This window comes from Miniopterus natalensis, chromosome 18, assembly GCF_054644295.1.
Source record: "Miniopterus natalensis isolate mMinNat1 chromosome 18, mMinNat1.hap1, whole genome shotgun sequence".
Lineage (NCBI taxonomy): Eukaryota > Metazoa > Chordata > Mammalia > Chiroptera > Miniopteridae > Miniopterus > Miniopterus natalensis.
Genome location: NC_142098.1, coordinates 3183405 through 3209281, shown reverse-complemented (window position 1 = coordinate 3209281; position 25877 = coordinate 3183405). Strand labels below are relative to the sequence as shown.

Here is a 25877-nt window from a genome sequence, read left to right as displayed (position 1 = left end):
CCCTCGCAGGGGCACCTTCCTTCCACACATCATTTCATTCACCCCTTGGACAGGCGTCATTGTCCCCATTTCACGGGAGGGGAAACAGGTTCCGAGGAGCAGTTGCCTCCCCCAGTTGCAGGGCAGGGACTTGCGCACAGGCCCTTGGGGGAAGCCTGGCTCAGGGCACTGCTAGGCGGCCCGGTGTGGGGAGGAGCACCTGGCCTGGCATCTGTGTGTCCTGCCCCATGTCCATCAGTCCAGGAGGACTTGCCCCTGCAAAGCTGCCTGCAGGGTATGAGGTGGGTGGTTGGAGATTCCCAAGATGACAAAGTACCCCACAGGTCTGAATCGAGGTTAAATGAAGTAACTGACAAGGACTTTGTATAAAACAATATCAGAAGATTAGCTTTTAGGTTTTTAAATAACATGAAATAAGGTAATCCCTCATAGCCTTGCGCATGTCAGGTGCAGAGTGGAGCACGGAAACCTGCCCGCCCGTTTACCACACGGTCAGCAGGGCGTGCCCAGAACATCCAGAGTGTGCCCTATACTGGGCACTGTGCTGGGAACCTCACACAGCTTATTTATCCTCAAACCCTGTGAAGGAGGAATTATGCTCAGCCTCATTTCACAGATGGAGAAATGCAGGCCCAGAGAGGTTAAGTAACTTGTCTAACATCACACAGCTGGTAATCAGTAGACTCAGTTTGAAACCAGGTCTGCAGGGCATCTTCACACCAAGACATGCAGCAGGAGCTGTGTTCAAATGTCGCTCTGAGACGATTGATGCCCATGCTGGTTTATTTTTGGAGAGGGAACGACAGTGCCAACAGTGATGGGAAAAGCCCCTTGTGTGGCCGGGTCCCCATTTCCATTCGTCACTCACTCCCCAAACTGGGCACGCAGCAGGCTGAGCTGTGCCAGGGGGTTGAGCACCCCTGTCCCCTGCCTGATGGAGGGGCTGCCAGCACCTCCCAGACACCCTTCCAGGAGGCTGCCTGTCTGTGGTCAGTGTCCCCAAGGACTCAGATTCAGTGTCCAGCCTGACTGAGAGAAAAGGGACAGCAGAAGAGCCTGGGGCTGCAGGCCACTTCCTCGCAGGCAGGGAGGTCCAGGGGTCCCAGGCTGTACCCCGCAAGCACCGGACACTGGGAATCCGGAATGACCACAGGAGGGCGCCTGAGACTCGCAGATGGACCGCTCCGCTTAGAAACCCTGGGAGATGCCCTGTGCGGGGCTGTGCGGGGCCAGGGGGTGGGCCGGGGGTGGGGGCAGGGGGTGCAGGAGACGCAGGGGTGAGTCACTCCCTCTTGGAAAAGGGCAGGGGCTCTGGCCACGCGTTTATGCAGTGCCTGCGTGGGAAAGGCTGCAGTGTGGGCAGCAGACGGCAGTGCCTCGCCTCCCAGACCAGCCGCCCACTCTGCTCTGTGCCCCCAAAGGCCCCTGTGAGTTCTGCCCCACAGCGGGTGCCCCCTGGGCCCCGTCTCCTGAGGACGAGAATGGAGGACTGACCAGGACTGTGCGAAGGGGGCTACCCGGGGTCCCAGCTGGCTTGGGGTCAGGCCGCCTGGCCTGCAAGCCAGCTTTTGTCCTCATTGGCTGTGCAGCCCTGGGCAGCTGCTGCACGTCTCTGGTCACAGGGCTCTGCCGTCTACAGGATGTGGGCGTGCAGATCAGGTGACAGAGTCTTCACAGAGAAGGCTCTGGGCAGACGCCGGCCGGGGCGTTCTCAGCATAGGGCCGCCTCCTGGGCCTCTGCTCCTCAGGGAGTCTGGCTGAAGCCCTGTGCCCACAGCCCGTGGGTGCTGACCCCACCCCCACCCCGCCCCATGTCAGGCTCCCACGTTTTTGGCTAAAATGCCAGCGGTGACTTGCACGCAACCCCTTCTCCTACGTGGTCACTTTATGTTAATTGGATGCCCGTGTTAACCTGATAGACAAGATTGATGTTGGGCGCTGTCCTGTGCCGTATTTTAATCAATACCCATCATACCATGTGGGTGACCGAGGAGAAAGCCCGCAGCATCTCCGTGTGTGGGCTTCACCTGCGGCAACGAGCCCTCCCTTGGACCTCAGACACTCAGGTTTATCGGTGCCAGTGTGTTGTCAGCTCATCCCAGGACCCGCTTTGGGGAGCGATGTCAGAGGTCACGGGACCTCTGGAGGGCGCAGGCCCGCATTTCCTGTGTTTCCCTGGGGAAGGGCTGGCTGTGATGGGCTTGGTAGGGGCAGGGCCAGGACGGGCAGTTCTCTGCTTGGGGAAGACCCACCCTCCTGGAGCAGAGTGGCTTTGGCTCCCCTCTTGGAGCTTCTGGTACAAAGTGGCCGCTCAGTGATCACTCTCACATGAATGTGCATTTGCTTTAAACTCCAGACCCTGCCACGGAGACATTCGTGGGACTCTGGGAGGCAGTCTCCCCTGGGTGCCGACCCCTGCTGTGCATCCCCTGCGGGCGAGCCTCGTGCGTAAAGCCCTGCGTAGCTGGGTGGGACCCAGGGCAGGTCTCTGCATGCAGTTCACTTTCACTCCGTGTCCATGTCGACACCCTGTACCTGAAAGTCACACGCCCGCTGGGACATGGGAGCCGTTCCCTTCACAGCAGGATTTGAGGTCATAGATACATCATTTGCAGAAATCCATTATAACCCCATTGCTGTTGGAGGTGCTGTTACTAAGTGAAGGTAGCACAAAATATGATTTTAAATCAGTTTAATAAAATTATTCGAGTAGATTTAAATCATTTTTACAGTTGATTTACCGTTTGTGACTGGTTTATAGATTACAATAGAGGAGGGTGTTTGCATCTTTGCAATTTTATTCCAATTTAGGAACAGAACAAATATTAATTTTTGCTTCAATAATGGAACCTTGGAGAATTAAACTTGTCTTTTCTCAACACACATTTTATGAAAATGATTTTAGTGTGATTTTTAATATATTTTGGATGACTTCGTGCAGGGAAGCCCTTTTAACAAGAACTTAAATGGAAGCAGCTTCTCAAAAGTTTCTTTGGAGACAGAGGTGGACAGTTTCTAGGGACAGGGTGTGTGGGAGAAGCAACCGGCACTTTTCTGCAATTGAAGGAAGTTTTCTGAGGCTCCCGAGATGGTTCTGAGGATTATGAGCCCTTGGTGCTTGTTGATTGTTACCCAATGGGTGGCCTCGATGAGCCTGGGGCAGGGTGAGGCTGGGTTTGTGGACAAACCGAGAACCGTCCAGTGTTCAGGGGACACTGGGGGGGTCCTGGCCTCTGTCCACACGGCTGAGTGGGTCCCTCGGGCTCGTCCATCTCTCAGTTCTGTCTTAGTGGATGTGTCTTAACAGCCAGGTGACCAACGAGCAGGTGCACCCACAGAGCAAATTGCAGGCTCGGAGACAGTGAGATCACTCCCATCCTGGCCGCTGCAGGCCACTCTGCCATCAGGCTGCCTCGGGTAGGGCACCCGCTGGGCTCATTGTGAACGTGGCCCTGGCCTAGAGTCTCAGTGGGAGTGCCCGGCCTGGGTGGGTGAGGGCAGCCCCTGACCTCAGGGGGCCTGTCTGGGCCTGCCTTTGGAAGCTCAGGGGAGATGAGGGCACCACTCAGCAATGTTGGGACATCAGAGACCCTGGAGGCTGACACAGGCCACAGCCTGCTCTTCAGAGCTTCCCCGGTTCCTGGGAGCTCCCTGCACCACCCCCATGCGCTAACTGGTTGGGCTTATTTTTGCTCCCGCTGTCTGCAATCTGTCAGCTGAATCTTTATTCAGGAACAAAAGGGGAGCACTCTGCAGATCTGCTGGGTCTCAGCAAACAGCACAAAGCCAGTGGGTGTGCGGCTCACTCCGGCACCCGCTGGTGATTGACTCTGGTGGGGGTAGGTTGGAGTGGCACCAAGCCCTAAATCTGCCACACGGCTAAGGAGGCCAGGTCAGTAAGGGCCAGGACTCCCTTTATTCGGGCACCAGCCTGGGTTTTATTTTTGAAAGTTAACCATCCCCAAGTGGATCGTCAACAGGCCCTTCCCCTTAGCTGCTGCTCTGCAGGAATCTGTGAACAGAGGGCAGTTTTGGGTCCAGGCGAGATGACTGAGGAGGAGCCTGGGCGGCCTGGGAAAGAGGAAGGAAGTGTGGCGGTGGGTGTTTTTGGCCCACTGGGACCCTCCGGTGTAGCATTCCAGCCAGAGCATAGCCCACGGGTTGGCAGGCTAGGGCTCAGGGCAGTGGCTCCGGCAGAAGCCACCCCAGGGCCTCTTTAGAGCATTCTGGCACCCAGGAGGCCATCTGGGGTGTGCCAGAGCCCTCCGTGAGGGACAGCAGGGAAGGGGTGGGCCGGGGCGGGGAGGAGCAGTGAGCAGCACTCGGAAGGTCACCAGCAGGTGTGTGTTGGCTCCCAACAGTCTGCAGACCTGACAGCCTTGTGCCCTGAGCCCCTGGAAACCTGAAATTGGTAGTTAACATTTAGCACTCAAGAGACTTTACACACAAGTTATGTTCCTGCTTCTCCAGGCCCTTTCCAGTCTTTAGCCCTCGGCCCATTGTGCTGTGAGGCAGGGGTCTGCCAGAGCTGGGCAGCTGCTGCCCTTCAGAGGGGCAGGGTCTCCAGGCTCCCAGCCCTTGGCCCATGTTAGGAGCTGGCCCTGCTTGCTTGGTGAGCAGGCAAGTGAGGTGCCTGCTGCTGGGTTACCTGGGCTTGATTTACCCAGGGCTCCCATCTCTGCTGTGAATTCAGGCAAAGGCTCCAGTGGCTGGGTAGGGTGGGAGGGGCAGGGGGCACGGGACAAGGTGGGGACAGTGGTGTGGCCCGATAGGCTGGGCCAGGCTGACTACAGGAAACACTGGTAGGTCTGGAAGCCAGGGGCACAGTCCCGGGGCCTCTGTCTCAACAGCAGCAAGGAGGCGGAGGCAGGGACCCATGCGCAGACTGCCCCCAACTGTCCACTTCACAGTCATCACTGTATAGGCCTATGGGACACCTGTCAGGTGTGCCATCCCCCACCCCACCTCCCACCCCCCTTACATTTACCAAGTTCCTCAATAGCCCCACCCTGCTTTTCCAAACCCCAGGGTAACCTCCCTTGGTCCTTCCTGGTTAAGGAAAATGTATTTTCAGGAATGAGACCCGGTGGGGTGGGCAGCGGGTCACTGCTTGGTGTCCTGGGTGTAAAGTGAAGTGATTCAGGAGGGTTCAGGCAGACCCGTGTGTCAGGCTTGTGTGAGGCTCTGAGGATGAACGTGAGAGTAAACAAGCAGTTGTGACCCAGCCTGAGTGATACACGGGAAAGGAGAGCCCTGTGTATTGAAGAGCATCGGAGAGGGCTTCCTGGAGGAGGGAGCGTTTGAGCTGGCAAGGTGGGAGCACCCCAACAGGAAGCACAGCAGAAGAGAGCTTGTGGCACAAAGGGCAGGAAATCCTTCCTCGATGTCTCTGGCCTACTTTTGCTGGGTTGCTGGCCTGGAAGCCCCTGGAGGCAAAGGGCCCCCCTCCCAGAGCTTAGGGCCTTGTCGCACCAGCTGGGAGTCCCTTCCGTTCTTTCTTACCTATTGTCATAATTTGGATCCCAGGAAACCAGCCTGCAGCCTGGTCTAGGAGGCAGACATGAGCACAAACCAGCTTCCGTTGATGGGTCCTAATTACCAGGAGCAGAAGTGCCAGGAGTCCTTGAGGTCAGTCCCTTTCCTGGCTCAGTCCCTGGTACCCCCCTGCTGGGCATCTCTGCCTGAGAGGGAGGAGCACCTCTGAGTCCATGTGGTGTCAGCCCAGCCAACGTGGGATACAACAGACGCTAATTGTGTCCCCAAGGAGGTTTTCCTGAACTCGGGGTCACACTGTCTTCCCTCAGTGATCTGTTTGTAATCGAAAGTGCAAAGGGAGGAACGTAACACTGGACCCTCTGGAGACAGGATGGGGCAGGGACAGGTCTTCCCTTTGCAGAGGGTGGGGAAAGGCTGGAGGGCCACCAGGGGAAAAGCCACCTCCTCAAACCCCAAACCACACTGGTCTCGTCTCCAGTCTTAACCCCAACTCTGGAGCCCCAGGTTTGGGTTTGCACGAAGCCTGTCCTGGTTGCCCGCAGCTTAAACCCCTGTGCTGAGGACCTGAGCACAGGTGTGGTTTCCCAAGGTTAAGAGAGAGTATGAGACGTGCGATAGGACTGGTCTCTCCTGAAATCGGCACGCTGCCACTGGGCACACAGAGCACAGTGGGGTTCACATGGGCTCCCACAACCGGCCACATCCGGAGAAGTGGTGACCCACCAGCTCCAGCTCCGAGACGAAGCTGCAGTGAGACCCAGGTCAGATGCGACACCCGCTTCTCTGGACAGATGCCTCCTCACCCCATCCCCAGGTGAATGTGCCAGTTGGGCATAATGTTAAGTAACATTGGCAGGGGCACCTTAGGTCCCTCCCGAAGCTGCCCTTGCTGGGTCTGCAAAGATGGTGCCCTCCCTCCCCGCCTCCCCTCGGCCTGGGAGGAAGCAGGCATGGGGACCTGTGGGTGACCTCTTCCCCTCACCACCCCCACCCGCTGCACCTCCAGCCCTGAGATGCCCTCTCCCCAGGAGATGAAAGGACCACCTGTCTCTTTTTGGCACCAACACCCTCCTTAATGCCATGAGAAACTGGTGACCTTCACTCCAGTCTCCATGACGACAAGATGGTATATGTTTAATTAGTTCGGGCTTATTTTAGGACCAATTTTCTTTTATTTTAGGGCAGTGCGAGCTATGATAACTGCAGGCATGTTTACGAGCCGCGCGCAGCTCAGCCGAAGTGTGCCAACAATTCTAGTCAAGCAGATGGTGACCCTTGATTCAACTTGCCCGCTCATTCAATTACTCAGCTGTATTTAATTTTCCTGCCGGTGACTGCCATGTGCCCTCTGGGCTCTAGGTGGCGCGAAAGACCACTGTTAAGGCTGCTACTCCGTGGAGAGGGATGGGGACTTCTCCCAGCCTGGCCTTGGCTGTGGGAGGGGACAGGGACTTCCAGCCTGGGGGCAATAGTCCCTGCCTAATGTCCAGTGACATTGAGGGGGGAGAACTGGGTCAAACTCTATGAGATTTGGCCACAAGTTCTAAGTAATTGCCATTCTAATAAGAAATTTGAAAGACCTTCCAGGCTTAATATCCTCCCAAATAATTTGTTTGGAGTTGAAGGGGTATTCCAGTGTTAGAGCTGGTTTTATAATTGTGGAAATGTTCTGTTTCATTCTGAAAACCTCTGCTATCTAATTTTTCCCAGCCAACAACCCACCTACTGCAGGGTGAAGAAGGGGAGCTGAGCGGACTTTTTGCTCTTTCCTGGGCGGTTGGTCTCCCCGCCTTCATGCTATCGACATTTAGCTCCCACACTTTAAAACCAGGGTCCTCGGACAGGATGGGATTGGTCACTAAATACAAGATCTCGCTAATCCCAGAACCCAAGACACACATGAGCCCCACAGGCTGGATCCCGAGAAGCTTTGGCAGATGAAACCCTCCACCCCCCACCCCACTATCAGCTGCCCCACCTGCCCCCATCCCTAGGTCCTCAACCGGGAGGGGCTGCAGCCCACCTGTGGCCCAGCTGTGGCCCAGCTCCCTGCGTGTCCTGGCTGGGCTAGAGCAGCACCACCCAGGCCTTGATTCACACCTCCTTCAACTTAACCATTCAGACCTTTAACTCTGGTTTTTATTTGTTGTTGTTTTTGATACATTAAGATAAGCTTGTAGCATGGTATGTATATATTTTCCCCTAAGAGTATCTCACTTTAGACATCCTGTCTGAACAGTAGTCTTCCTTGCCCTGCATTTGGTCAAACGGCAAATAAAAGAAGCACGTGTCAAACCCAGACTGAGTGGGCTCCAACCAAACGCAGCGAGGCCCAGCCTGCTTCCTGCTCCCGCACAGTGCACTTCAGGGACTAAGGTGGAGGTCTCTGTGAATAGGCTCCTTCCACCTGAAAACGCTCAGTTCTGTGTCTGCCGAGGGCAGAATCATGGCCACGAGAGGTGAAGATTGTGCAGGGACAAGATTCCTGGAACTTCATTTCTGGGGGCTGGGCTGTCTTAGGTAGCCCAGGAATGGCCTGGTCTGGGTCAAAGGGCCTGCGTGTAGCTAAGAGATCTTCAGTCCAGGCAGCGAGAGGACTGTGGGCTCTGCGGCTGACTTCCTGGTGCCGATGCTGCGGGACCCGACCCTTCCCCGCACAGCGGCCTCCCCGCCTCCAAGGGCAGGCGCACGTGCACCGTTTACGTCTCTGCACTCAGACTCAGCCTCCTGGCCCACTCAGCTTTGGTGCAGCTTCTGGGGCTGGTGTCGGAGGCTCTAAATCACGGCTCCTCAGGCCACACAGATCGATTTGCTCCCACACCTTTGCCCTGAGATTGGCCCAGCTGATTGGACTCAGCACCCCCTTGTATTCCCAGAACCCTGTGTCCTTGGCACCATCAGGTCCTCAGAAAGAACTGTGCGATGCCAGGGGATAAGGTTCCCACTCAGTCAGCACTGCCCTCTGTCCCCAGGGCTGAAATGATGAGACTTCAGAGCAGGCATCTTGGCAGCGCCATCACCTGCTCTCACTGTTGCCCCATCTGAGGTGCCAGGTGGGCAGAGAAGCTGGGGACATCAGGGCCTTACGATGGGAGTGTTTGCATTTGTGAGTGGCAGCTGTGTGCAGACACACTAGAATCCACACGGCCCCTGCTGCTTCGTAGGGCATCAGACTGAGGGACCTCTGTCCAGTTTAGCTCCATGCAAACCAGCCCTGGCAGCAGTGTGGGTGCCACATGAAGGCAGAGAGGGGCAGGGTGGTAGGCAGGCAAGGAACACATTCAGTAGTCAAGTTACAATTGGAAAAAGAAATACTAAGAAAACTGTGCCTTCCCTGGACCTCTGGCTCCAGTCTGGGATCTGCGCATATTACATAATCCGTCACCACAGGATTGTGGATGAATGAAATGGCCCTGTGCAGACGCAGCCCAGGGGATGGGCGTGCCTGCGGCGACAGCCCTGGACCTCCATCAGCGGCTGAGGCCCATCACCCACCACCTGCCCCACAGTCCTGCCATTTTGCTGAGTCCCCAAGTTCCTCTGCTGCCCAGAGGATCATTTGTTTTTCTTTGTTCGGAAGACACGCTACATGAGCACTTGTGTGAGGCCATCTGTATCTTACAGACAAAATGCAGGCTGGTGGAGCACACGCCAGCGTTCGGGACCTGGCCTGGGCAGCTTGGGACCAGGCAGGGCCAGAGAACTTTCTCCTGCAGCCTCATGACCCCCAGGTCCAGGGAGGGCCTGTGCATCACCCGGTCTCCTGCCAGCTCAGTCCTGCGTGTGCTCCTGCTGGCTCGTGGCCGCACAGGACTCACTGGGGGACTTCTGTGCAGATCATTCTGGAGTGCGAATCTCTCGCCAGCCCGTTCTGCAGCATCGAGCCTCCCTGAGTCTCAGGGAACCCCGTTCTGTTGTGTTTTGTTTTTTTGGAAAGGGCCAACTCTTCTTTTCCTGAAGGTGGCAGTGACTCCCTTTGAAGATGTGGACATTTTATTACAAAACAGATGGAGCGGCGAGTATCCTGTTGTCCCCATGTGCCCAGGGGTGCTGACAATGGAAAGCACAGCCCCAGAGTGGTGCTCACCTGGGGCCCTGGGCAGCGTGGCGGCCTGGCAGCATGGCACCACTGGCCTCCGTAGGCCCCTCCGTCCCTCGCCAACATAATTGAGAATCCTGGTGCTGGGGAAGGAGCCGGGCTCCGCGGCTGTCAGGTATCTGCTTGTGTCTTCATGTCATCCGTCAGCGCCGAGCTCCTCTGTCATCTCTGCTCAGCCCTCAGCCTGCGCTCTCTCATCCTGTTCATTATCTCGCTCCGACCGGCCCTCCCCCCGCGCCCCATCCAGTAAATGCATCTCGCTGAGACTCTCAGGCCCGATTATGAATCGATGATCATGTGGTGTAAGAGAGATAGATGGCTTTGAGTTCCATCTTGTCTTCCCTAATTGTAAAATATTAGTTACATTACACTGTGTCTTTTGATTAATGGAACTTATTTGGAGTAGCCTATCTGAGCCCTCCCCCTTCTAAAGTCCTCCACTGACTTTTGAGAATTGAGTGATTTCACTTAAAGCAGACAAATAGGCCCTTCAGCGGGGAGATAGTGAGGCTGTGATGCTGTGGGCAGGCCGGGCGCCGCGCGGCTGTGTGTTCGGAAGACAGGCTCACTGGCTGGCCAGTGCTGGGCCAGCACCCGCCTGCATTGGGACCGTGTCCCCTCCTTTCGTCCACCCTGTTTTTGGCAAACCTAGCCCATCTTGCTGACTTGCAAAACAGGATGTGAAAACAAATTGAATTAAAACTAAATAAATTGCAGATTGCCACACTCCCATGTCCAGCCAGTCATATCTGAACTGGCCGCATCCGAGCTTGTGCCACTCAGGCTCCATCCTCCGGGTCCAGGACAGGGCAGGAGAGGACGGCTCTGCCACCCACGTCTGACACAGGGAGACGTTGGTCCTTTCATGCAGAGCCAATCTGACTTGGCACCGTTGATTTAAGTATGTCTGTTGATACAGTCCATGCCATAAGAAAGGGACATTGGTGCCTAAATTCCTTACTATAAATAATCACTGTCTTTTAGGGCATATTCAAGAATACAATCACTCTCAATCCACCAGGACATTTAAAAACTGCTGCTCTGAGGTGTATGATGTCTGTATCTCGGGGAACTGAGGAGACTGACTGTATAAACTAACGACCCAGAAAGAGGAGCGTGGACGAGGGAGCCCAGGATGCGCGCAACGGGGCACTCCCAGCCCCACGCTGCCTAAAACACAGGCCGCTGTTCAGTTCTATTCTGCAGGATGTGAGTAGTATTTTACTCTGACTTTTGGATTTTTAGTTTTACTTTTATTTTCGTGATTCTCAGAGACACTGACTATTCTGTATTTTCTGGGGACCTGATATTTCACTACTTGAGGCAGAAGATTGATTTGATTTCGGGTATGGGAAGCTGGTAGTTAGTGTTCTACTTAATTTTTTTAAAGAGCATAGCAGTGTGTTTACAGCTGCCAGGAAAAGTGAAGACAGGAAAACAGCCTGCCTGGGTCTGAAATTCATGGGGAGGATTCCATGCCCAGAAACAGAGACAAAGATGGAGGCTGAGGGGCTCCCCGGCCCTGCCCTCTGTCCAGGGCCCCGAGCAGGTGTGCGCAGAGCCAGTGCGCACCTGTGCGCTGTGTGCTCGCTCCCCTCCCTCCGGCCCAGGGTTGGGGTTTATTTATTTTGTGTTCCTCTGTGGTTTGAGCCCTAGCTTTGGGGGAAGTGTGTGCCTGAGGACTCTTTGTTCTGGGTGCCAGGGGACTTTTTAAAATGTCAGCTGAGTCCGGACTGTTGTGTCTAATAAACATCCTCAGGGCTTAAGGTGCGCTTTCTCCTAATTTCATCGGAATCGTGGCTCAGGTGTCCGCATCCGTCAGACTGAGAATCGTGCGGTGTTCTTACCTCGGTGTGAACGCATATGGACAACTGTTGGCACTCCCATAAATTCCACGACACGCGTTTGTCTGTTACGGATCCATAATACCAAATGTGCAGTAAAACGCTGTATCAAAAGGCAGTTACGCCGTGTGCATAAAACGCTCTCACTGGGTCGCTCTAATTTACCTGCCACAGCGCCTGCCGCCCGCTCCCTCTGATGGACTCAGGGTGTCATTTACGCAGCGTGGGGCCCGAGGGGACGGGCGCTGCCTGAGGTCGGGGCAGCCCGGCTCCTCCAGGGGAGCCCTGCGCGGACCCGAGCCCACCCTGCCGTCCCGCCCTGGAAATGTGTCCCCGGGGCGGGGTGCGCTGCGAGCCCTCGGGGCCTGGCCGCTGCGGTAGCAGCTGTGGGCACTGGGCTGAGCTCCGCGCTGTGTGGCCGCGCTGGGCCTTGGCCCCTCTCGGAGCAAGCTGGTCATCGTGTCCGCCCGGGGCCGGTGAGGAGAGGGGGCTCTGGGGATGCGCGGGTGCCCCGCAGGGGCCGTCTCAGGTGCCCCGCAGGGGCCGTCTCAGGTGCCCCGCAGGCGCCGTCACAGGTGTCGCTGCAGGTGCCCGCCGCAGGTGCCCGCAGGGGCGGGGCTGGGCCGCCTCCAGAGCTGGGCTCTGCCCCCTCCTAGGGCCGCCCGCTCCCTGCCGTCCTGGGTCCTGCAGATCCTGTGACCTGTGACCCGCCCCAGCGGGACTGGCCGGGAGGGCCGAGGGGGCGCAGGGCCGGGCGGGGAGGGCCGAGGGGGGGGGGCGCAGGGACGCGCGGGGAGGGCCGAGGGGGGGGGGGCGCAGGGACGCGCGGGGAGGCCCGAGGGGGGGGGGCGCGGGGCCAGGCGGGGAGGGCCGAGGGGGGGGGCGCGGGGACGCGCGGGGAGGGCCGAGGGGGGGGCGCAGGGACGCGCGGGGAGGGCCGAGGGGGGGGCGCAGGGACGCGCGGGGAGGGCCGAGGGGGGGGCCGCAGGGACGCGCGGGGAGGGCCGGGAGGGGGCGCAGGGACGCGCGGGGAGGGCCGAGGGGGCGCAGGCCCGAGCCCGCGGGGAGGGCGCAGCCACCCTCAGCCGGAGCCTTTCCCGCGGCCTCTGCGCCCGCCTCCCGTGCCCCTCTCGGCGGGGGAGGGCAGCGCGTTCGCGGGCCTGCTGTGGGCGTGGCTGCGGCCCGAGGTGGGCGTGGGCGGGACGGAGACGCTGGGCTTCCTCCGGGAGCGACGCCGCCCCGCCCAGGACCCGCGGGAAGGCGGGCAGCGGCCACGTGCACCTTCCCGAGCGCTTCCGGCGTCACGTGGGCGGGAGCGCCCAGCCAATCAGGCCGCGGCGCGTGGGCGGGGCTGCGGGGAGCGCGGGAAGCGCGCTGCGGGACGGCGGCGGCCCTGGCGGCGGGGATGCGGGAGACGCCCGCCCGCCCTGGTCTCAGCCCCGCCGGGTGGGCGCCGGCAACCCGCGCAACTGAGAGCTCGCGGCCTCTGGGGCGCCCCGAGGTCCAGCCGCGGGCGTTTGCCTGGCGCCGAGCGGCTTCCTCGGGACCCCGCGCCGCGCCCCTGCGGGGGAGCGGCCCCGGCGCCTGGGTGGAGGAGGGGCGGCGCGGGGGCGCGGGGGTGGGGTGGCCGGCCGCGCCCCTCGGCGCCCGGGAGGCGAGGTGCTTCGGCCGCGCCCGGCGGCCCGCGCTCCTCCAGCCGCGTGAAGGGCCCCGCTGGCCGCCGCAGGAAGCGGGTTCTCTCCGGGCGCCCCGCAGGGCGGGACTCGGGGCCTGGCGGTTGGGAGGAGGGTCCGGAGCCGGGCCCGTCCGCCCGTGGCCTCCGCCCGCGACGTGGCGGACCTGCGGGCACCCGGGCCAGGCGCGACCGCGGCCGGGGCCTGAGCACGCGGGGCGCCCGGCCCGCGCCCTCCTGACCCAGGCCCGCCCGCCTCGGGGTTGTGAGTGGCTCTGGCAGGCGCCCCGCGGCGCGGGGGGTCCCGTGGGCGCGTGCGGGCGCCTCCCGCAGTGCCCAGAGCCCGCCAGCCGGCCTGTCCCCCAGCGGCGGCTCTGGAGGAGGGCGGGGCGTGCCCGGGACCGCCCCCGCCGCCCCGCCCCGCAGACGCCGGGGACCCGGATGTGCACCGGCAGCTGCCCCACAGACCCGGGGCCCAGGCCACGCGTGGTGCGAAGACCCCACGATAAAAATTCTCCATCACGGAGACACTGCTGAGCTGTCAGCCGTCAACTTGGGGGGCAGGCAGGGGGTGAGCACCTAAGGGCGCCAGCGAGGGTCCGTGCGACGCCGGGCCCCGTGGCTGGGGGGTTGGGCCTCAGTAATTGGTGAGCCTCGGAGCGCGCGGGTTATTGTTTGCGGACAGATGGCGCGGTTTATGGCTCCTGCGGGCCTCCCGCGCGCGCGGGCGACGGGCCTCCAGCCTTTGTCTTCTCGCCGAAACCCCGATCCGCCGGCGTCGGCAGGGAGGGGCCGGAGCAGGGCCGGGGCCCGGGCGGGGGGCCGTGTCTGCAGAGAGCGAGGCTGTTGGGGCTAAAAGCGGGCAACGGAAGGCGCCCCGACACCGGGGCAGAGGCCCGCCGGGCGGCCCCACCTGCCCCCGGAGGTCTGTGTCCCCGCAGGCGGCGCCCGGGCCGCGAGGGCCAGTCCTGGGGCCGCCGCTGCCCTGCCCTTGCAGTTAAATCGTGTTGATATCCGGGAAGGAAATGCAGTAGACGGGCTCGGTCCTCTTCTTCCTAGGATTTTTCTTTTTTATTCTGAAGATAGAATTACTGTTTGTAAGCATCTGAAAGTCATTAGAGGCCCTGCAGTCTGTCAGGTGCCGACGCAAGAAACTGCTGAAACCAAACGGGTGCTTGCACCGAGGGCTGGGAATTTGTCATGTGCTGATGAGCGGTTATAATAATATATGAGCAAATCACAAGCATTCTGCAAATTAATCAAATTTTTTTCCCCTCTCCTTGTCTCTGGGAGAGTGGCTTTGCAGGCAGACGTAGGTGCAGCAGCCCCGCTCACAGATGGTCGCTCTGGCATCAGATGGAATTTATATAACAGTAATTCTGATTTCCTGCCAAAGTAGCAGCGAACACACCAGGGAGATTGTAGAAGGCGAGTCATGTGGTTTTGCTGAGGTTGTTGTGGGAAGTTTAAGGGGGGAAATCTCAAATTTTCCTCTTTGCCTTTACTGTTTTTGCCTGAAGGGCCAGAAACGGAACGCCCTCCGCCATGGGCAAAATCCGTCTCATCTTTTCTTGTGGCTGGTGCTGAGAGCACTCGGCAGCTGCAGCTGGTGGCGGTGACACCAGGACTCCTGCTCTGCGTGGCTTCACCTGGGGTTCAGCTGGAGGGGCGGGAGGGCAAGGGCCCTACAGGCTGGGTTCAGCGGGTGGCTCCTCTCAGAGACTGGTCACCTCCCCCCTGCCCCTGCCTCTGGGAACCTGCATGGCTTTTCTTTCAAGTGTTTGTTAAATGAAGACTAGAACAGCCCTCACTTGAATTATACTCGGGCTCCATCTATAAGCCCTCTGGATTCTTCAAGTATTTGAAAACGCTGCTGCTGCTGATTAAACGGATCCTCTTAGGTTAGCAGCTTGCAGACCTGGGAGCATGTGTGGGTGTGGGTGTGGGTGTGAGTGTGTGGCCAGCGTGGGCCTGCCCAGGGCTGCCTGTCCCCAATCTCTGAAGGCCCCCCTCTTCTTCTGACCCCCTCATCCTGCCCACACTTCCCTCTCCCTTTGGAATTGCATCTGGTGGGGAGTGAAGAGGTCCAGGGTTGGCACTTTGGGGACCACACGTGGAAGGAATGGCTGTTGCCACAGGCTGCCTTTTCTGCAGAGGGGAGCATGATACCAAGATGGCCTGCAGGCTGCGCTGGGCATCGAGGCCCTGGTGGGGGGAGCTTTGCTAATGTGAAAGCCCTGCCCTGGGCTTGGGTTTATGCGCTACAGAGGGATAGATGGGTTAGACGGAAGCGTGTGTTTGCCTTACTGCAGCTGGGTGCCGACACCTGTCACTCCTCAGCCCTGTCTGGATCGTGCCTGCCACACAAAATGAAGTCTGACACCTTTGATTTCAGAGAGAGCCTTTCATAGGGGAAAGAGAAGGAGGGGTGGCTTTTCCTCCGTGCCTTCCGCAGAGAGCCACGGCTCGCCTCTGCCTTCTTTGTTTTATTTATTTTTGGCATGTGACGGTGTCAGTGGCTCTTGGAGAGAGCAGCACGCTGAGAAGTTTAGGCTTTATCTCTGCTTTACTTTGTAATTTTCTATTGTTCACAGGATGGATGTGCTGCATTGGGCAAATACAAAGCTACTTAAACTTCGATCCTGTGTGCCCCTTAATGTGGATATCCCTATAGGTGCGATTGCGGGAGCCTGAGTCCTTTAGAGAACTGAGACCTGTGTCCCTGTCACACGTAACTCACGTTAATACCATAAAACAACACGAAAATGTGAGGGGTGTGACCTGGCCCCACCACATGGGCTTTGGTGACATGTTCTGCAGCCCAGAGGAGATCCCCCAAACCACACGCCCCCCCAGAAGAGTACTAGTGTTTTATGACAGGTGTGCATGGGCAATGTACTGCCCACGCAGGAGCCCGAGCACAGATCTGGCGGCCTGGATGTCCAGTAACAGGAGAGTGCTGCATGGGACGCTTTGCTGGGCCTGTCCCCAGTGCACAGCATGCCCTTGGCACCTGCCAGGTGACAACACTGGCCCCTCCACATTTAAATTGTGCAGTGAAACTGCAAGCAAAGGCTGGTGTGTTCATTTTAAACGGCAAACAGGAAACGATGGAACAGCAGCAAGCAAGCTTGTTTATGTCACTGGGTGTGTGCAGGAACGCCACGCCTGCTGGACAACCACAGAGTGCCTTGCCGCCCCCCTCCCCGCCGGAAGCTGAGACACCCTTAGGACACAGCAGAGACGGGCAGGTGATGCTGGGGGTAAAGTGGGCCAAAGGGCAGATGGGCCAGGCTGGGGGCCAAGACCAGCCCTAGGGGCCACCTCTAGGAACAAGTTGCCAGGCCTTCTGAATTTCAAGATAAACTGTACGTGGAAACTATTGTTTTGAAACATTGGTTGTACCTTTTCTCCATGCACCACGCACTGTGCTAAGCACTTTACAGCCTCATCTCATCATCACAGCCCATTCAGTGAGCTGTTATCATTACGTCCATCTGACAGGTGAAAACACTGGGAAACAAAGTTAACAGCTGACCCGAAGCACATGCCCACTCATGACAGGTAAGGTTTGAATCCAGGCATCTGGAGCACCCACAGGCTTCCTCACTGCCTGAGTGCCACCTGTGTCCTGGGGGCTATGGTTGGTGTTGGAGCCCAGCAGGTGTTCACATGCCCCACCCCTACCCCCAGGAGAAGCTCCTGTCATCTGCTCGGCTCCATGACATTGGAGCCACACCCTTTGCTGTGGCCATGTGCCGACCGGGGTGTTTGCTGTCCCTGACTGAGAGGCAACCAAACTGAACCTTAGGAACTTTTGAAATAAACTTTTTACTTTGGTATAGATTGAGATGCACACAAACATTGCACAGAGAGTCCCTGAACATCTCACCGGTTCTCCTGTTAATAACATCTTACATTAGTAGGATGACTCGTCCAGATAATCACCCAGTATCAATACATTGTTATTCAGTAGAGTCTGTTTTATCCAGATTTCCTTAGTTTTTGCGTAGCTGGCATCTCTGTTCCACAATCCCACCCAGGAGCCCATGTTACTCTTAGTCGTCATGTCTCCTGAGGCTCCTCTTGGCCGTGCCGGTTTCTCAGCCCTTCCTTGCCTTTGGTGACTCTGGCGTTTTGAGTATTTGCAGAATTCTCTCAGTGGAGGTTTCCTGTGGTCAGACTTGGGGTGTGGGTATAGGGAGGGAAGGCCACAGGGGTAAAGTGCCTGCTCACACCTGAAGTCACCTGTCCACCAGGTGTCTGCACTGTGAAGTCCCTCTTTCCCTTTCCCACGAGACTGCTGGGAAGGGGCCTCCATGCAGCCCACGTGCGGGAGTGGGAGTCAGGCCTCACTCTGGGGGTACGTCCCCACAGATAGTCTTGGGAGCATGGGCCATTTCTCTCCCTTTTCCATGTACTAACTGATTCAATCCTTTAGCTATGTCTGCATGACTGGGATGTTTATTTTATACGTTGGGTTATATAATTCAATACGATGTCCTTCACTTTGTTGCTGAAATGGTTCTGGCTCTGTGCTAGTTTGCCCCCACCATCATGGGTGGTTTTCGAGCAATTTCTTCCTCTCAGGACCGCCCGGTGTGGTTCCTGCTCCAGCCCAGGGGTCAGCTGCTCCTCCAAGCAGCCTGGTGCCTGTTCTGAGCGCGGTGTTAGGAATGCGTCCGGCTGAGTGTGCCGCGGCCAGGCGCGTGGGTCTACCCTGCACATGTGCAGAGTTGTTATGGGTTAAGCTGAACGTGAGTCCAGGCTGACATCCCCAGTCGCTGACCACATGGATCAAAAGTCATGTTCAATATAGTAAAATGGTTTAGGTAGTGCTTTAAATTAAGACCCACGTCACAGGAAATTCAAAAGCTAAAGTAATTTATACGAAGGATATTCCAAAGTGTTTTAGCATCTTTGATTAGATGGATGAATTTTTTTTTTTAAAACTGAAAACATAAATTATGTACCTGATTAGAGCCATTTTTGCCTATTGGAATTAGGGAAATTAAGAAATATATATGGCGCATGGTACTGAGAAGATAGCTTCGGGTGGTGCGGTGTGTTTGTTTTACCCACCTCATGGCCCCTGCCCGGCCTGGTGGACCTGGAGGAGGCAGGGTCCTGGAGAGGGACTCCCTAGCATGCAAACCCTCAGAAGGAGCGGCTGGGGACCTGACTGACTCCTGAGTCTGCAGGGGGGTCCAGCTCCTGGGCCCAGTTTCTAATATAAACAATGGGCCCTAGAGGTGCAGCCCTCTTCTTACCCATCTGCACTCATTCGCAAGAGTCCCTGGTTTCAGGGCACCCAAGGGCTCTGGCAGGGGCACGGGAGGATCGCTGATGTGAGCAGCGGCTCTTCCCAGGTCTTAGTGCTCCATCCAGTTCCTCACCTGATCTCTCCTAGAAAACAGCCCCTACAGTGTGGCTGCAGGAGACCCTCTGGGTGTCTTAGAAGTCCTCCATGACCCTGTGCTTCACAGTCTGTGCCTGACAGGAAGGGGGGTGTCCTGACGGCTCAGCCATGAGCTCTGCCACCCAGAGGTCTCCCTGCGCTGCTGGGCCCAGGATGGGACTCCTGCTCCACCGGTACTTCTGGCTGCGCAGCTCTCCAGGTGTCCACATCTCCCAGGGCTGGGCTGGATATCCTGGAGGCAGTGTCCCTCTTCTATCACCAACATTTATTTCAAGGAACACCAAAAGCCCCCGTGTGCTGGTCTGAGGGATGGCTTGGCCATGAGACAGCATGGGTTTGCCCATGTCAGCGTCTGCCTGAGCCAGGACCCCACTGCCCACCATGGACATACGTGACCCTCTCTGGGGCCTTTTCCTTGTGTTGACCTCAAATGGCGAATCATGGTTTGGGAGGTTGTGTCTGCGTTCTAGGTGGCCCTGGCTCCGAAGTTTGGGACTCTGTCTCTGTTACCACACGAGGCCCTGAACTGGCAAAACCACATGCACATCTCTCCAAAAGAAAGTTCTTTCTCTCCCAGGGACTCTGGGCCTCACCTTGGAGCCACCTTCTGGCTGGAGGCTGGAGCCTGGCTGGAGGCAGTCAGGTGTCCTCCGCACATGAGCACTTGGTGGCTTCCTCTTCACACTGTATCTGCAGCAGGTTGAAACCCCTGACAGTCGCCCTGTACGTGTGGCTGGGCGGTCAGCAGGTGCTGGGTGGCTGTGTCAGGTGGGTGCCTCCCACTGCTGAGAGCGCTGCAACGTTCCAACAGCTGCCTGCTGGGGCATGCATGCAGCGGGCGCCAATGCGTGTCCACAGAGCTGGGCTGGGTCCCAGGAGTGTGGGATGGGAGCTCGGACACAGCGCTTACAAGCGCCATGGCTCAGTGCTCGCCATGTGCTCAATGCCAAGCTTTGATGGGCACCTGGTGCTGGGTGCTGTGCCCATCGGGTGCAGCATGTGGCCTGTGTGCAGTCTCTCACATACACACACACACACAATAGGATATCCCTCTAGGTGGCCGTGGATTCCCTACTGGAGCAGCCTTGGGTCTTGATCAGAGATGTCCCCTCGTCTCGAACCTTCCTCTGTGTGGCTTGCGGGCAGTGGCAGGGTGGAGGTATGAACCTCTGTTCTGAGACAGCCCTGGTTGACGTCCTGACCGGAACCGAAGCAGCTGTGCACACTGGACTTAGGACCAGTTTCAGTTTCCCTGGGCCTGGCTCTCGGATCTGTAAAGTGGGAGCACATCTCACCGTGCACCCTTGTTGCTGTGGGAACAGCCAGGCAGCTCCTGTACACGCGCTCTGGGGAGTGGGTGTCAGACATTTTCTCGCCGCCCCAGGGCTGAGCGCTCAAGGTCCTTCCCCTCCGCCGCCCCTCTGCTGCCCGCAGTTTGGGGTCTGGAAGCCTCGCAGATGAGCGCCCGCCTGCGTGTGCGCTGTAATTGATGGATGGTGCCCAGAGGCAGGCACTTTCCTCTCCCCCCAGGTGCAGGCAAAGAGCAGAGATTTCCATCGCAGCAAGTAAGAAAAATACCTCGTTCCCCACTTCTGTTATAAACAATGGACGGCCTGCTTTCTCCCCGCTCCTCTTGACCCTCTGCACTGTATACATATTTATATATTATTCATAGTGGATTAAAAATGGATGCGCCCTTTACCACGGCTGTGCGGCGCAGTGACAATACAAATTAACGTATGATGTACTTACTTTTCGAGTGGCCATGATGGGGAATGTTGATGGCCTCAGAGTGAGAGGTGAGGGAGGGAGGGTGGGGGGCGGGGGCATCTGGCGCTCGGGAATGCGGGGCTGGAGAGGCCGCCCCACCTCCCTCCTCCCACTGCAGGACATCAGGCTTCCCTGGGGTCCTGTGGGCCTGGGCCCTGCCCACCTCCCCCGTGGAGCTTCCCCTTTGTGACCTGCTCCTCTGGACCCCTCCCAGCTCCTCACAGTCACCTTCACTCAGGTGGACCCCTTCTTTCTTCAAAGAACTTTCTCCTACCTCAGTGTCTTGGAACCTTTCAAAAATCCTCAGAAGGGGGTGTGCGCGCATGTGAGCTGGTGTGCATGTGTGTATCCTATAAAACACATTGCGATCTCCTGGAGGGACTTGGGAGAGTTAGAGATCTGGGCCCTTTGTAGCCACTGGGTTGGCTGAGCTCCGCTTCCTCACCTGTACAGTGGGCCGATCTCTCTCATTGACAAAACGGCCATGAAGCTCACACGTGAGGCTAAATAAGCAACAATGAACATGGAACACTGTGGAACGTGGGCCTGGGACACCCGGTCGCACCACTGTGACCTGCACAGCTTCTCCTTGCAGGGCTCATCATAACCTTGCTGTTGTGGAGGCTCCTTCTACAAACACACACACACATACACTTGTTCAATTCCCATCTCAGCTGAAACCACCTGAATCCTCCCCCTGTGAGAGGGAAGTCTCCAAATACGCCAGAGCCTTTGTGCTCCGTCGACTCCACCAAGAAGCAGACATGCAGATGAAACCATCAGATAAAGCCACAGTTTATATCATAAAATCAGCTGCTGGGGAAATGTACCAAGTGCTTTTATGCCACACTGGCTAGTTCAGAATATCATGTATTGTGGGTAAAGGTAATATCTGAGGTTCCCCATTGGGTTTGCTGAGACGTAGGTCCCACAGTTCCCATGAGGATACAGCATGCAGAGATTGTGGCTTCCAGAGGGCACAGCACAGAATTCATACAGAAAGGTATGCAGTAACAATAACAAAAATAGAGAAAGCAGCTGTGATGGGTGGGTGAGGAGAGGGCCAGAAGAACCACTGTGAGTCCTGGTGACTGAGGTGGATTAATTAAAAAGACTAGACCTACTGATCATGGTACCAAGAGTTTGAGTTTTATTTATTATTTGGAGTTCTTAACGTCAGACCATGGTGATGTTTCCATCAGTAACTGTTGCCATATAATAAAACATCATGAGTCAGCAGTTCTACCTGAGCCCAGGTCATTTCCATCAGGGCCACTCTTTGTGAAACGCCCTGGGTAGGCACCCAGAGAGCACAGCCCATTTCTGGGAAGTTTGGACAGGATGTTACACACATTTCCTGGGTTTCCTGGGGTCTCAGCTATTCTCCTTGGGTTCTTAGGATGGTCCTCATTTGGATCACATCTCTTCCCAAGCACCTCTGAGCCTCTCCTTGAGCCCTGAGCTCAGCTCATGTCCTCAGGGAAGACAGCTTCATGAGTTGGTGGTTGAGTCTTGGGATCTGCTGGCTCTTACCGATGGACAGCTTAGCATGGACTTAGATTCACTCTTATGGTGGGGACAGTGGGCCTGGCTTTCCCAATCCATTGCCACTGACTGCTGCCCGATTCTCCCTTCTCCAGCGCGATGGAGAGTAGGGCCACTGAGCTTCTTCGTGAAAGTCCTAAATCCACTTTTGAAATACGAGTCTCAGCGCTCCTTCCCCACCTGGCTGGGCCTTCCCTGCCATCTTGAGGGAGGGGACCAAGCCCGGAGGATGGTATGAGCAGCAGGAAGGCAGGTGGGGATGATTCTGGAAGGTCTGTCTCTTACTGAAGCCAGGGTCTGGGCCCTTCCTGCGGTAGTCTGCGCTCTTCCTGCTGTGGGAGGTTGTGCGGAAAGACCAACATTAAGTGGGCTTTTCTTGGGTTTCCCTCGTTCTAAACTCAAGCGTCTACTGATTTGCAAATTGGCTTTTGCATGTGGGAAAATTAATCAAATTCAGCCTGCGTTAGGAGCAATAGAAGGAATCAGGAGCTGCATCCAGAAGTTATTCTGTCTTCTGAGGAGGCAAGGTGAAGCGAGAGTGGCAGCTCCACGGACAGTCACGCCTGCTCTGTGCTGGTCCTGGTTCCAGCACCAGCAATGCCGAGCTGGCCACACTTGCCTTGCGAACTCAGCCCATTGAGGGACCGATCCATGCACAGCAGCCCACAGAGCAGGCATGCAGGTGGGCGGAGCCTGGGAAAAGAGTGGGGCTGGGGCCTGAGGGTAATGGGAGTAGGGTTTCAGGGAGAGCTAGCAGCTAGCACAGCAGAGACGTGGAGACCCCACAGGGTGAAGCCTCTCTGCAGACCCTCTAGTGGTGTGTTTGGTGTGGGCATTGGGGGTGTTCCAGGGAGGACTGGACAGTAGTGAAGGTCCCACCACTGAAGGTTCCTCAGCAGGTAGGTGGCCATTGAAGATTCGGGGCAGGGAAAGCATAGGTGGAAGTTGCTTCTTAGGAGCTCACTCTGGTTCCCTGGGGAGAGTGGAAGGGGGGACCTGGCAGCATGTACCCTGGGGCCAGGTTCTGAAGGGGGCGTGGCAAGAGAAGTCCAACAGGTAGAATGCGTTCATCCTGGAGGCTAATTGTGCGGGAGGGATGAGGGACGGAGTCTCCGACACCCACGGGTAGAAGCAGCTCCCAGCTGTGAGGCACGTGGTGAGGAAGTGAGTTCCAGCTGCAAACATGGGCTTGGCCTCCAGCTTCTCTGGAACAAGCTGTTTTGCAAAGTAGATACCAGGGCGTCTGCTAAGACTGCTCTAGAGAAAGGCTGAATGTGCAGCTTGGATGTTTCTGGGGGAAATGGCTGGGCCCGTTTATTTACTTGTTTATTTTGCTGAGCAAATAGAACCCAGCCCGGGCCTGGCCTCTCTCGGAGCTGGGTGGGACAGCACCGGGAGCTTCCAGGAATGGCCCGTCCCAGCTCCCCAGCATCGGGGACGCAGCTGTCTCCTTATGATTCCCCAACCAGATGCTCCTGGCTCCTCAAGCACCAAGGCAGAGGAGTCAGTGTGGAGGCTCAGACGTGGGAATCCGTCTTCTGCTCTGATTCGGAGCCTTTCTAGAAAAGTTTCATTTCAAGGTGCAGGTCTTCAAAATCTACCTTCTTTTGATTGACGCTGGCCTGACGGAAACCCTGAGGTTCCTCAGACTCCTGCAGCTCGGCTCGGGGACCGTCCTCTCTGCTCCATTGGCTCGTCATGGAGTCCTTGGGGGCTGAGGGCGAGGACTGCCTTGTAGGCACTGAATCAGGATCGCAGACGGAGGGCTTTCTGGCTTCGTGGTGTAGGGCTGGGGCCAAAGTCCAGTCCGGGGTCCAGTCCAGCTGCCAGTCTTTGTACAGACTGTGAGCTAAAAATGGTTTTTACAGTTTTCAATGATTGGAGAAAAGAAACTCAAGAAAGAATGATATTTCAGGGTGGGTGCAGGGTAGAGGGGCTAATGGGGGGAAAGGGGGTACATCTGTAATACTTTTAACAATAAAGATACATTAAAAAAACATCTCATTACACATGAAATCACACGGAATCGGACTTCGGTGTCCGTGGTGCACTCCGGGTGTCAGCCTCTCGCGCCCTGAGCGCGGGCAGAGCCTGGCACCTGCCTCCGCGCCCGGGCCTGAGCCGGGCGCGCGGGGCGTTCTGTGCGCCGCCTGGCAGCCCGAGGTGAACCCTCCGGCCGGATACGCAGGCCCGCTGGGCCCCGCCCGCGTCGCCACCCCTCGGGCCGTGCGGTCCCCCCCGCGTCCCAGGGGGTGTGCCGCCGCCTCTCCCGCCCTGGCTGCGGGACGCCGCGAGGTCCGGCGGCAGCGGGAGGCGCGGGAGCCGCGCGCTGGGCCGGAGCTGACGCCGCTCTTTCTGCCCGCAGGTCCCAGGCCGTTCCGGTGCCGCTATTGCCCCTACAGCGCCTCCCAGAAGGGGAACCTGAAGACCCACGTGCTCTGCGTCCACCGCATGCCCTTCGACAACAGCCAGTACCCCGACCGCAGGTTCAAGCGCTCCCGGGTCGACGCGGAGGCGGCGGGCAGCCTGGAGGAGGCGGCCCCGGCGGGGAGCCCCGAGGCGCGCGCGGAGGAGGCGGGCCCGGCGCGCGGGGAGCGCAGCGCGCCCGGCGGGCACCTCGCCCAGGCCTAGGCGTCGGGGCGTCGCGCGGCCGCCGCGCACAGAGCGGGAGCGGGCAGCGGGGTCCGCAGGGTCCCAAAGGCCCGGCCCGGCCGCGGGCCCCCGCACCCGGGGGGCCCCGCACCCGGGGGGGCCCGCCCCGCGCCCCTTTGTCCGGCGCTCCCGCTCCTGCCGAGGTGGGGGCGGCGCGGGGCCAGCGGGCGGGCGGGTGTGGGCCCCGCTCCCGACCCCGCCCGAGCCCCGCCCCGCCCCGCCCCGCCCCGCCCCGCACCCCGCCCCGCCCCGCCCCGCCCGCTGCGGCGCCCGCGCCGGGTCAGGAGTCGGCCGCGTCCGCCGGAGGGAGTCGTTCCTTCTCTCGGCTCAAATCGCTGTGCGAGGGAAGCGCTTTTTTTTCCGGCTTATCTTTTTATTTTATTTTATTTTAATTTCTGGATGAAAAAGAAAGACGGTGGCTAATAAATGTTTAGGGGAACATTGTTTCAAATATTGTTTAGAAAACTAGCCAACCCTCTCCGCAGACGTGCTGGTGAGAGGCGGGATTGATGTACTAATAGGGAGGCGGTTTCTTATTATGATTTTTAAATTGGACTTGAATGAAGGCTGCTCCGGGCCTCGTTGTCAGATTTTTTTCACGTGTTAGTTTTGATAAGTGTCACCGACACAGTCAAAATCTCTTCTCCCGAGAGCGCTTCTGAAATAGCTCGTATTAAAATGCGAATCTAAACACTCTGCTCTCTATTGCTAATGGAGAGAACTGTTTGAGTTAAAATGTCTGTTTTTGTAAAACAAATGTGTTCTCTATTTTTGTAGATTTTAGATTTTCTACTGATTGGATACTCCAAATTTATCAAGTTCTTCACCCCAGAGGGAGATGTCGAGGGCCAATAATGGAACACTTAACTCATTGAGAAAACCAGTTTAGAGGACTAGTTAGGGTTTATCTTGCTCTGCTAGAGGGAGGGAAGTCGGCCTCTTCCTGCTCGACCTCTGCGTGGCCCAGAGCAGCTGCTGCTGCTTGTGGGTCAGAGAAGCGATAATGTGACTTCTTCTAAAACGAAATCATTCAGACTTAAAAAAAAGTCGATATTTCCTTGCAGGCTGGGAGCACAGGATAAAACCCCAGGGCCTTAAAAACTTCAGCTCTGCCTCCAGCAGTTTACAAAACTACTAAACTGCAATCGATGTAAATACTACGCTTCGCTATCCCGAGACTGGTCTGCATGGCCTGCGGGGCGCCCAGCCAGCTCCCCGCCGGCGAGGCCCTGCGCTCCGCAGCCGAGGGGCAGACCGCAAGCTGCTTTCTTGTATTTCTAGACTAGTTCTCACTGCCTTACTTAACTCGAGTTGATAAACTTAATGCAACTGTTTCTATGATCCTAGAGAAAGGACTGAGATGTACTGAAAATTTCTGAC

At 57.5% G+C, this 25877-nt stretch overlaps 1 protein-coding gene across 1 annotated transcript in view; it reads left to right on the top strand.

Annotated features, from left to right (window-relative positions):
* The window catches only part of ZNF536 (zinc finger protein 536), a 169214-nt gene extending 144738 nt beyond the window's left edge, over positions 1–24476 (top strand). Inside the window, exon 4 of the mRNA XM_087827574.1 lies at positions 24211–24476. Within this exon, the coding sequence (XP_087683700.1) occupies positions 24211–24476 (266 nt within the window). The remainder of the gene's footprint in view (positions 1–24210) is intronic.
* The last annotated feature ends 1401 nt before the right edge of the window (positions 24477–25877 follow it).